Source organism: Callorhinus ursinus, unplaced genomic scaffold (assembly GCF_003265705.2).
Source record: "Callorhinus ursinus isolate GAN/ISIS: 27379988/994484 unplaced genomic scaffold, GSC_fseal_2.0 scaffold5, whole genome shotgun sequence".
NCBI classification, from domain to species: domain Eukaryota; kingdom Metazoa; phylum Chordata; class Mammalia; order Carnivora; family Otariidae; genus Callorhinus; species Callorhinus ursinus.
In genome coordinates this window covers 54,335,766-54,348,655 of record NW_027397067.1, presented here as the reverse complement: position 1 = coordinate 54,348,655, position 12,890 = coordinate 54,335,766, and the positions used below count along the sequence as shown (strand labels likewise).

At 40.7% G+C, this 12,890-nt stretch overlaps 1 protein-coding gene across 1 annotated transcript in view; it reads right to left on the bottom strand.

Moving 5' to 3' along the window:
- Positions 1-7,419: 7,419 nt before the first annotated feature.
- Positions 7,420-12,890, bottom strand: part of PKHD1L1 (PKHD1 like 1) — a 153,898-nt gene continuing 148,427 nt past the window's right edge. Inside the window, exons 77-78 of the mRNA XM_025871506.2 lie at positions 11,218-11,448; positions 7,420-7,536 (exon numbers count right to left, since the gene is read on the bottom strand). Coding sequence (XP_025727291.1) covers positions 7,526-7,536; positions 11,218-11,448 — 242 coding nt within the window. The 3' untranslated portion in view covers positions 7,420-7,525. The remainder of the gene's footprint in view (positions 7,537-11,217; positions 11,449-12,890) is intronic.

The window sequence follows — 12,890 nt, the reverse complement described above, 5'->3', positions numbered from 1 at the left end:
AAAAGCAGAAGACCCCCACCCCACCCAAGGACCAGGTTGGGTTTGGGGGGCAAGGGGGGAGGAAAGCCCCTCGCGGGCACGCGCGAGTCGCACACACTCACCTGCCCCTCCCCCTCCCCGCCCGCCCGGCGGAGGCTCCGAGCTGCCGCGGGCCGCGCGCGCACACAAGGCGCGCGCACGCGCACTGCCGGTCGCTTCTTCGAACTCGCGCTCCGCCCGTTCAGTCCCAGCCCCGCTCATTCAAAGCCGGGCGCGCGCTCCGTCGCAGCCGCCGTTGCCTCCGCGCAGCTGCCATGGCCGCCCCCTCCTCGGGAAACCCTCCCCCAACCCCTCCCACTTCGCCCTCCTGGAAGGCGGTTCTCGGTGGTCTCCAGGCCCTCACTTCCGCACCCCGCCCAGATCCTGTCTGGTCCAATAGACGAGAGTCTGAGGGTCCGGCGACTGGGCTAAGCCAATGAGCGCCTGGGGGGCGGGCCGAGCGGCGGCCGGCGTGGCTGTGGCGGAGGCTCGGTCAGGGGTTGGTGTTTTATGACCATTGCGGGCTGTACAGGCTGTTCTGCTGCACAGTGCATGGGCTCCTTCCGTGTTGCCCTACTTTCAGTGCAGAGTACCTCCGCGCCAACCATGCCCCTTTTCGTTCGACCCACAGACTCCCCCTGCCTGATGGGACCAAGGGAAAGCAGTGTTTAGGTTGCCAAATTGAGGGAGCTGCGGCTTTCTCAGGGTGATTTGGCTGTCGGGAGGCCAGATCTCAATCATTCCTCCACTTTAGGGGTGCGAAACGTTGAGTTTAATACAGGACTTTGCCTCCTCCAAGTAACTTTGATTGAATTTCCTTTAGAGGTTAAAAAACGGAACTTAACCTTGTCCCTGCATTTGTTCCTCCCTTGCCTCGCAGGCTAGCCATTCTCCCAAACTAAGGTTTTCTTTTTCTATGGTTCTCCCTTTGAAGTCTCTTACTTTTTGTCTTCTTTTTATCCCGTATGCTATGAAAAGGCCAAGGTTCTTTGCTTATGGGCGAGGGGCTCTTAAACTATCGGCTCCACTGTTGCATGGTGAGAGGCTGAAAGCAGTTCATGTTTTTCTACCTTTTTCGCTACAACTGTCTTGTCCTGTCACCCTGACCAGCCTCCTTCTACCCGCTTACGTTCTAGTATCCACCCACCCGTGCACTCCAAATCTGTACCACATTTCTAGTCATTAACCTTGTTTATCCCCAAGAGGGGAAGGAAGAGAATGTTTATAACTCTTGCTCTAAAATGATTCTATGTAACTTTGGATACATTATTTCATCTCTAAAGCTCAGCTTCCTTATCAGTAAAATGACCATAACAGCGCCTACTTCATAGGATGGCTAACCCTTTCAAAGCTCTTAGGGCAGAGCCTGGCACACAGCAAACATACACAGATTAATAGCTGTTACCGCAGCTGCTGCTAACTGCTCACTACTAGTAGTACTACCAGTAGTAGTAGTGATAGTAGTAGGGGTAGTAGTAGTAGTACTAGTACTACTACTACTACCACCACCGCACTATTGCATCATCATTCCCAGTTACTACGCCTCCCTAAATCCACTAAATCCTCTGCAGTCTTTTAAACACCTGTTCTAACCTTAATCTCTTCAAATGCCTAAATTCGAAGAATTAAAAGTCTCCAAATTTTTTTTGATTCCTCTAATCAATAATCCAAAATAGGCTACATCTTGACATAAACGTTTTCAAAGGTATGTCTTTGCTTCAAATTATTATATCCCTATGATATTTTTCTTCATTCTTCATTCTTCAGTTTTCTTTATTAAATTTGCCATTTCCAAGTGAAATAAAAGATATATTTTTCTAGAAACAACTAGTAGTGAATATTTGTTTCCAACACACTAAAAAACAAAACTTGTCAAAGATTGCAAACTTAGTTTACTTTAAAAATATCTATGAAATAATAGTTTAAAATCATCTTTAGTCACTGAGTAATAATTCCATAATTGGGCATCATAGGTGCCAATAATTTGGGATCTTTCATGGGGACCACCTCTTGGGAGTGTGCAATTTGAAGTCCAGTCCTCTGACCAAGGCTTGGGTGGAGTAGGGATAGGGACCACCAAATGTCAAGTGGGAGGAGCATAAGGGATAGACTTGGTATATCAAAGATTTCTTTCTGAATTGCCTGTATTCCATATGTTAACAGTTAATTCTACCTGCTCTTTATTCAGACCATTTTGCCCACTTTAAGGTCTCTGATTTGCCTCTGCCCGATCCCTAATCACCAGCTTGATTTATTCACTTTTAACAGCTTCCAGCTCACCATTTAATCTCCCAAGTCAAAGCCTTTATAGGTTTTGTTGTTCTGAGTTCTCCCCGTGGGTCTGAGTAGTGTTTTGTCAACTGACCTCCCATCCCTGCCCAGTAGTTCAGGCAGACCTTGCAAACACAGCCCAGTGCTTCCCAATCTCCCTAACCCAATTCTCTGGCTTTTCACTAAAGGGATGGTTTTTTCCTCAAGCATAATTTTAGACCTGCTGTTCTGACTTGGTCTTTAATGGCTTTTTATTAATGAGCAGCTGTCCACGGTTGAATACAGATTATAAAGTCACATTCATTTCTTGAGCAAGCAAAACAAAGCCTTGGAGCTCACAGTGATGGTTTTGAATAGATACGTTTGAGAGCAAAGGATATTCTGATGATAATTTTAATGGATTGTTTTATTGTCTTTCTATTCTAGAGACTTGTGCTCGCTTTCAAAATCATACATTTTAATATTCTGAAAAATTATAACTTATTTTTTAATCTCCACATCACCATTTAATAGTTAGGATCAGATGTTTAATAGAGAGACCGACAAATCTGAGGCAGCTTTTTAAATTTCCTTTCTATTAAAATAAAATTGACTCTCTGTGAAGCATTTAAATATTTTCCATCATAAATATTACTATAATGTATCTCTATAGTGATTTTTATTGCTAAATACAGGAAGACCCAAGGTTTAAGAACAATTTAGAGTTAACCAAATTAACCTTCGGAAGATGCCTAGATAGGAATAGAGAAAAATAATCCATGTCCTTTATTAGAAATGGATTCATTTGGGGGCGCCTGGGTGGCTCAGTCATTAAGTGTCTGCCTTCAGCTCAGGTCATGATCCCAGGGTCCTGGGATTGAGTCCCACATCAGGCTCCCTGCTCGGCGGGAAGCCTGCTTCTCCCTCTCCCTCTGCTGCTCCCCCTGCTTGTGTTGCCTCTGTCATCTCTCTATCAATCAATAAATAAAATCTTTAAAAAAAAAGAAATGGATTCAAATGAAAACACTTCTGTGTTTCAGTAGTGAGGTACAACCATGTAATACCTCTTGGCCACATTGTTATTAGAGCTATAATACAGTTCAGCTCTATTATGAGTTAAGTAGACTTGATCTGAGCAGATCTGGCAATGTAAGGCCATTTATTATTTCTAAGGGTAAATGTGTTAAGATTCACTCAAGTAACAGCTTGTCATATGTACAATACAATCTGCCTTGTACATGAAAACTTAAAAATGAAACAACACTGAACCAACAAAGCCTAATTCATTCAGCTATAACATGAACTATAGCTATGGCTTGAACACATTTGAGCCTTAGTTTTCTCATCTGCAAAATCAGATTAATAATTCCTGCCTTATAGGATTATTTTGCAAAATGTATGTGTTGGAAACAAAGCAGATCAATGAAAGTTTTATCATTTTCAAGTCCAGTAGAATCTTCTTTCAGCTCACAGCAGGGAATAGAGCTTCCAGGAAAACAGGAGTGAATTTTCTCTCATCAGCAACCAGAAATAGACATGTTTGTTAGTTACACATAAAAAAGGGGAAAGAAGCTTTTAAAGTTTCATTCTGAGCACATCACCTACCTCCTTTGCCCCCTTTGATTTTAAAGACAGAGGGTGAAAAAACAGTTGTTAAAGGAAAGCACCCACAATCCTACCCTCTCTGTGCTTTTTCTCACTACTTATGGGATATTTTGCTCATAACGGTGTCTGTTGCCAAGTTCATTCCTTTCTTTCTTTTCAGTGTCTATCATTTTAGCACACCAGAATTCTCATAAGGATCTCCTAACTAATCTTTTGTATTTTATTTTTTCCTTCCTCTAAGTCAGCTTGGTTCTTTCCTGTATGATTAATGTAAGTATTTTTAAAGCTTCTCCATGATAAATGTCCTGTTCAAAATAGAGATTTACTGTTGTCCATCAATTCAAATTCACTTGGGTGCACGTGTGTCTCAATTGTTGCTTTTTAATCTCTTAATCTCTTAATCAAACTGCTGCTCCTGGATCCCCCGGTGACCACCTCTGGCCCTTTAAAATATCAGACATGCCCGCAACTCTGGTTAAAAACAAATGTACATTACTGTACATTTCATTACTCACCTCCTCACCATGAAATATACATTTCTTCCTGTGGTTTTTATCTGAAATTAAGTTCTTTATAAGTGAGAATTAAATCCATGTTATAACCATACTAGATATTTTCAGTATAAAAAACTTCACATATTTACTTTCTCTCTTCCTAGGGAGAACTTATATGCATAAAGGATCATCTGTCTGAATATATAAATTACTCTAAAGAAAAGCCAAAGGAAAATACTCTTGCCATGTAACCAGACACATTCATAAATATCATGCCCAAAAGGAATTATTTTTTTTCTGCTTATAGGCTCTGAGCCCATTACCATAGCAACCATAACTAGTGTTGTCTAACTGGATGTGAATTTTATACACTTGTTATTTGAAATGTTAAGGCAGTAAGTCAGGATAAAGTGCAATTTCTATAATATTTTGGAAGGACTACTTTATCTCAGAAATCTGGTAGAGGAAAAGCTTCATCGTGTAGCTTATTCATTTGTTTAATGAAACGGTTTCTTCAACATTTACCGTGGGCACACTGTATGCGAAGCATGTTAAGAGAAGTCAAAAGCATATATAACCCTTAACCTGAAGGAACTTCCCTAATAAAATCAGCTTGTTATGGGTGAACAGAATTCCTGAAAGAGCAGGTTTTTCATAGGGAGTCTTCTAATTTTAGAATAATCTGATCATAATAACTAGCATATTAGTACCTGTAAGTAAGACGGCAAGAGGCTTACAGCTGGTCAGAGTGCCCCCAGGTATTCAAGCACCTACTGTAACCCCTATGGCATGTCCTTTTTTTTAAGTCTTACACATTGTGTCTGTAGCTACTCTCCGGAGAAGTGTTTGTTTCACTGGAGGTTGAACCCTGCTTGGCAGCTGGTGCCAGCCTGAGGAAGCTGAAAATGCCCACTGATGAGCATGGAAGAAAGGTGTGACCCTTCACCTGTTTCAGAGAGGTTTCCCAAACCAAATACATAATGGATTCAGATCAAGGTTTAAGCATTCCTGTTTTGAAGGATACAGGTAAAATAACTTCAAAGATATATGTGGTATTTGACACTATGTTCTTGCCCTGGTATTGTCCCCACTCGCCTCCCTGGATGGGAAAGATTAATTCCCTGTTCTCTTGTTCCTTTCAAATTTTGCTTACTTTAAGCATCTTATGAAATGAGGAGATACATCATTTAGTTAAAACCGTATCCCTGGGACCTGCAGAATAAGTCCAAGCCCTTCTGATGGCATGGCACGGAAGACTGTTGTCTCTGCTTCCAGCCTGCCTCGTGCCTTTCCTCATGTCACATTGGTGCTCCAGGAACATCAGACAATTGCTGATTTCTCCACCCTCCATGCTTTATTTGTCCACCAAACAGTGTATCAGGATCTACTAGTACTAGATGTTTTGTTACATGGCAGGAAGAAATGCTGAAAAAGGGAGTGCCCTGCCTTCAAGGAACCCACTATTACTGGTGTTCCAGTCTTCATTCCTGCCACCACACCTTCTGCCAGGACTCTCTTCCTTGGCTCATCTCATGCTTGATTCCCCAACACTCATCTTAGGTATCATCTTTGAAAGCTGGGCGTCATGGATCACCATCCTCACAGATGGCCCCTCTCCCCAGCCAAGTGCCCCTGGAGCACCCTCTGTCTATGGCCCACACATACCATATGGTATCAACGTGATCTTTGTCCACCATTTCCCCAATTGCCTTAGGAACTGTTAGAAGGTAGAGACAGCATCTTATTCCCTGTTGCAGTCTTCTCACTAGAATGCCTGGTAGCTAGTAAATGCTAAATAGATGTTTCTTTGAACAAAATGCCAAATATATACACAGATATTTGGATTTGCTACCCAGTAAATGTTTATAATTTTTCTTAAGCGTGATTAACAATGATGTGGAGTAAATATACTAGGAAATGGGATACAGAAGAGAAAGGTCTGGGCTTTGTTGGATTTTCTCAGCTGTTCCCAAATGCTTCCTTAGTGTCACTTGCTGGAAGGTACCAGGTACTTTCTGAGTACCAGCTCTTCTTGCTCTGGACATGGCTACAATGCCTTTATTGAGAGTTCTTCCTCAAAATTAAGCAGTTCTTTTAGGATTTTCTGAGTAAAAAGTGCAATTTTTACAGTATGAGAGCTTTGGTTAATTTATCTACATGAATTGTGACTTTTCTTGCATTCCCTTATTTTATTCCCTTAATTTATTTTCTTGCATTCCCTTAGTATTCTCTTGCAAATAAGTATCTCTTGTGTTATAGCATGGAGTTGAGGGAAGTCACAGTCTTAGTAGAGGCAGTTTTGAGTGGGAAGGAGGGTATGCAGAGAAAGTTTGGCCTCGTTCCAAAGGTTGTTCCCAGAGGCAACAACAAAAACTCTTCTTAGAATAGTGGCCAGGGGCGCCTGGGTGGCTCAGTTGGTTAAGCGACTGCCTTCGGCTCAGGTCATGATCCTGGAGTTCCGGGATCGAGTCCCGCATCGGGCTCCCTGCTCAGCGGGGAGTCTGCTTCTCCCTCTGACCCTCTTCCCTCTCGTGCTCTCTCTCATTCTCTCTCTCTCTCTCTCAAATAAATAAATAAAATCTTAGAATAGTGGCCAGGGTTTGGCAGGCCCAGAAATCCAGGACAATCTAGAATTTCTGGGATTACTATGGATCTGAAAATCAGCAACTTGTCTGAAAAAGGTCTAAAACAATCTCATTTCTCCAAAATCCTTATAAATTAGAATCACTTACATCATTGGAAACCAGAGTTTCATGAATGGATAAGAGAAGTCAGATCTCCCAGTACGTACACAAATTCAAAATGCTTCCAATCTGATCCAAGGGTGGGTAAGTCAAAACTGGACAAGCTCTTTCAACAATATAAAGGATTCTAAGAGTTGTAGGTACAGCAACTTGGAGGTGGCACATCTGCTTCCACACCAAAGACTTCTTAAAGTTTTTTTTTAAAGAAATAAGAACATACAAATATAAGGAATCAAAAGAAAATTTATATTTTGAAGAAATCTGATTTTTGTGATTAAAGCTAATTAGTACATTTTATATACTATAAAAATATGTTCAGCTTATTTTCTTGAAAATGCTATAGACTTTATCTTCTACAACAAAATAGCTCATAAAAAGCATTTTTGTTTTCAGCCTGTTCTTCAGTACAGCACTTTAGTTGTATCCTGAAAAGTGAAAAAAATACAAATATCTTTTTTAAGTAGTAGTAACATCCAGTGTGGTTTAAAATATGTTTCATTCATTTAACATTTCTAGTATTTCATGGTATGGTTAATCGGGCAAAGGTAGTATTTAAAAATAAGTATTTCAAAGTTTACCAGTGTACTTTTAGAATCAGTAATGCACTCTTTTTGTAGAACTCGGGAGAGAGAATAGTGGTGCTTAAACTTTGTATTTTTCACACTCACGTTATCATTTAGTGGAACTCTGTGACCATCTTACGAATAAAATAGTGTCAATTCAGAATGCAAAGTTATAAAAATCCCAGCGTTGCATTTCATTAATAGTTAGTTTGGTGTGAATGCATGCCCTTCAAATTCCTATGTTGAAAACCTAATACCCAGTGAGATGGTATTTGGAGGTGGGGCCTTTGGGAGGGGCTTAGGTCCTGAGGGTGAAGCCATCATGATGGGATTAGTGCTCTTACGGAAGAGACCCACAGAGGTCCCTAGGCCTTTCCACCGGTGAGGACACAGTCTGTGACCTAGAAGTGGGCCCTCACCTGACTGTGATGGCACCCTGATCTCACACTTCCAGCCTTCAGAACTGTGAGAAATAAATTTCTGTTGTTGATAAGCCACTCAGGCTGTGGTATTTTATTACAGTGGCCCAAATGGATTAGGACAATGGTGTTTAAATCACCTTATGTTTTTTAAAACACCTTATGCTTTAATGGAAGAATGACAGATTATTTAGGAGCCAAGGAGAAGACCCTTATTGACTTTTCTGTCTAGCGAAAAAAGCCCTAAAGAAAACGCCAGGAACAATATCATTTACTAATGATTTGAAAATGGAATTTTCTGAATTTTACAAAATCCCAAAGTTATCAGGAACAAGCAGGCTGAAAGTCAGTGAAGACAATTAGAAAACAATGCATTTAACAAGGAAATAGAAAAAGCACGAAGATAAAGTAAGCAGTCCTTACACTTTATATTTTAATGCTTCTGAAAAGAAACAAATTTAAGCAATGCCTCTAATGCTATTATAAAATGGACAACTGGTTTTACTTTTATTAGAATTCTGAAGATAAGAAAACTTGCATAAAAATAAAATAACTTGTGTGCTGGTCATTTACCTATGGTCCCTTAGCTCCAAACCCACCCTTCCATGTTCAGCTATAAGAGACCAGGACTGAGTCTCTTCAAACCATACTTCTCCCTCAACAGCTGGCTCCTAATTAACTTCTGCCATTGGGAGGAAAGAAAGGATTATTCCTTTCTGTTTGATCACTGTTCTTGAAACCCACAACCTCCAGTTTTTTCTGCCACTCTTGAACCAGCCTTGACGTATCCTTTCATCCTGACCTTACCTATATTTAAATTTAAAATCTAGTCTTAGCTTTTATTCCTCAAAATTCTTCAGTATCCTTTTAAAGTACTACCCCATCTCAAATTCTTCTTACATCCTTCTAACTTTGATTTTTACTCAAATATAAGAATCTAACTAGGTATCTCCTAATTTCAGACATTTATCTTCTTTTGATATTTGGAGATCTGTATTGGTTCTATATAGATCAATAATGATTTTTTAAATTTTATTTTTAATTGGGGTGAAATCCATAGAACATAAAATTTTAATCATTTTTAAAGTGGACAGCTCAGTAGTGTTAAATATGTTCACACTGCTATGCAACCAATCTCCAGAACTGTTTTCAACTTCTTAAATCTTATCAGTATTTTTAATGTGATGCTTTCATTTCAATAATCTATCAGAAACTCTCCATCATTCCCCCCATTAGATCAACTGCAAATTGATTGGTATCTGCCAATCAAAGCTGTTTACAATTTGCCTATAATACCCCTAACTCATCATTTCCCCCTCAGTAGCAAGGAGGCCTTATTCCCCTTTTGAGAATTAAAAATCAATTAAATCTCATTTTTAGCACCTATAATAAATATGGCTTGTAGTCTTATCTTCTGAGTGCTCACAATTTAGTAAGGAAGATAGATTTGAAGATGTCTAAGTCTAATAAATGTATACCACTGGAAAGGCCAAAATAATGGTATAAACAAAGCACAACTGGAGAACAAGGGAAAGGAGCATTACATGTATCAGAGAGAGGGATGGAAGAAGGGAAACCTGATGGAGGAGGGAGATTTTGAGCAGGGCCAGGCAGCATGCCATGAAAAGCAGATCTGGTGAGTAGAGGAAAGCCCAGATGGAGCGAATATGTGGGACAGCGAGCATCTTCTCTAGGAATGATTTGGTACAGGAGGCAGTCTTCAAGACTTGTTTCGGGGACTCTGGGGTTGATTGTAATTTGCATGTAGTAAGGAATCTTCGAGGATTTGACACGACATACTACTGCATGGCCCTGTGCTTTAGGAAGATAAGTAAGACAGCAATATGGAAGCTAGGCTGAAAGTGAGAAGTTTAGAAACAGGGAATCCAGGAGGCTATGGTAATAGGTCAAGTAAGTAAAAAAGGAAAAATTTATAAGTGGAGCAGCAAGACTTTAAAGGAGGAACAGATACATGACATTATGGGTGGAGATTGATGCTCCAGAGCACCTTGAAGGGATGTGGAGCTTGAAGGAAAGAGAGAAGTGTAAGAAGTATCAGCCTGAGAGATGAGAAGGATGACATTGGCACTAACTGGGTTGGGGCAGCAGGAAGAAGCACCTTTGGAAGGAAGAGATGAAGAATTCATGCTGAACATGGATAGTCAAAGATGTCCTTTTTCACTCCCACTTTTTGCTTTGCTCCTATCATGTCCCTGTTCTGGAGTACCTTTCCCTCCATTTCTACATTTCATTCATCTTTTATAATCCTGTCTGTAAAGTCCTGCTGCTGATGGGGTGACACCAACAGTGATCCCCATCCCAAGCCCACAGGGATGTCTCTGTCCTCTGAACCTCCCTAATAGTCACCATCTTTGTCTGCCTGCCAGTGCTGGTACTAGCATTTGGATTCCCTTTGTGGAACCACATCTCCACCATCCCCAGAACCTCCTTCCATGTGGGCCAGACCAGGCTAATTAGAACAGAGGATCTGGTGGCCCCAGTGATTGGCCCAAGAATGGACATGTGACCAAGCTAGGTCAATGATATTGCTTCGGGATTTTGCTGAAAGAGTTGAGAAAGAGGTTTGCTCTTTCTGCATTCAGCTGCTGGGCTGGTAGAATGTACATGAAGACACAGGTGGTACCCTTGACATGAATCTGGGGTGGGGGGTGGTTAGTAGAGAGTCTGCCTGTGAGTGAATCGACCACCAAGGATCATGGAGCCAAGAGATGGAGAGACACAAGTTTTGGATCATATCATGTGAGTCCTTAGGTCTAGCTACAGCAGAAATCACACTACGGCTGGACTTCTCAGTTAAGTGAGATTCACTTCACTGCCTAAACCAATTCGAGCTGAGCTTCTGCCCCTTGTAACTGAAAGAGTCCAACATTCCCTTCCCATTCCCCACATTCCCATGCCACTGTGTAATGTGAATTGGCATTTCCTGTAGGGTCATCTCCTCCCTACCACTGAAGCAATTACTTTCTCAATGGCCAAGACCTTGTCTCTGTGTTCCCAGTGGTGCCATGCATGGTGGTCGTGCCCTCGGTCTCTCTTCAGTAAACATTTACTGGAACCTCAGTATGTGGAGACATACATTACATAAAAGATGAACTGCACTTACCTAGATTTATGTTCAAAATCAAAACGGTGGCCATAAATGCTTCCAAGAGCAACAGTCTTCCCATCAGACAGCCAATTACTGGAGCCATTATCTGGGCAGTTGTGGCCACAGCTGATGCCCGGTCAGCACTGGTACCACCGCCACTAGACACAGACTGTGCTGGGAGGCTCAGAGTCCCGGATTCCACCCGGACAACATCATCCAGTATAAATTCAATCTTATAATTTTTTCCTAGGAAGGAAAACCATCAGAGAATTTGACTTCCTTTTATGATTTGTTTTCACACAGTCCCAGTTGGGTTTTCATTGACTTAAAAATCCTATATAATTCCTCATGAAGTATTTTTGTAAATTGAGCCCAAGTAGATTAAGTATAAACAAGTGTAAAGAAGACCTCAGGGTTAGAGTTCCATTTGCCCATCCACTATGGGCAGGCGGAATCTGGGTAGATTTTCTTTCTGTAGCATCAGTACTTGCTCCTTAGGGATGCCTTCTTAGTTCCCAGGACTAGAGAGAGGTTGCTTGAAAGGAGGGACAGCAGGGAAGGGAAATGAAGATGCTGAGCCTTTGTTCCATCCCTGGATACTTGACCTAGGAGTAGAGAAGCCTTAGCCTCAGTTGGGGGAGATGAGGATGGATACTGAACTTTTTATTTTGAAAAGTTTCAAACATACAGAAGAGTTGAAAGAATACTACAACAAACACCCATATGCCCTCCACTTTGTTTCAGCAATTTTACTGCATTCCACGTTTCCTTTAAGTCAGATGCTTTTTTTGTGTTGCACGATTGTGACCCTTTCTTCTTACCTCAGGTAGACAAGTTTGAGGAAACTTGTTAGATATTTTTAGAGTGTGAAACATAAAAAGCTCATCTAAATACTTTTTAATCCATAAGTCAAATCTTCCCACAGTTTTGAACATGAGATAAGCAATACATTTTTCCTTGATATGATTTCTTCTAGGACTAATTGCTATCATCAATAGTGGTTACCACATAGAGTTTGCAATCCTTGTCACAACGCTGAGGTTTTCATTCCTCTCTCTATTACCTTAAAAAATCATTTGTTTTCTTTTTTTCCCCTCCCTCTTTCTTTCTTTCTCTCTCAGAGAATATAATTAGATCTTGTCCACACTGTGCTTTCACAAACAACAGCAATGCATTCTATAACTTTCAAGATGGATGGTCATTGTTCTATAGAATTTTCTGCCACCATTACAATCCGTGACAATGGCATATTTAAGTCTTTCCTTTTTTCAGTTTGAAAAAAAGTGAATTTTTGCAGCATTTTTCTTAATGATTTTTCTGTGTAAAAAATTTAGGTTTTTTTTTTTTTTTTCTCCTGCAGTACTATGAGGAAGCTCAAGAGAACCTTGTCTCAGAGATGCACTCCATGAAGGAGAAATCCAGAAATAAAACCTTGGGGATATGACTTCAATCAAGCTAATCCAGTTAAAAATCCAGACATCATTAAGCAGACAGGAGCCATTCCTGCCCAAATTCCTGACCCATACAGTTATGAGCAAGTGAAATGGCTGTTGTTTGAGTCATTAGATTTGGGGCTGGTTTGTTATGTATCAATAAGAACAGAAACAAGCACTGTATATCATATAGATTGCTAGGTAAACATGTCCTAAATATGATTATCCAGTAGTAATACTATTTTTATTCAGGTT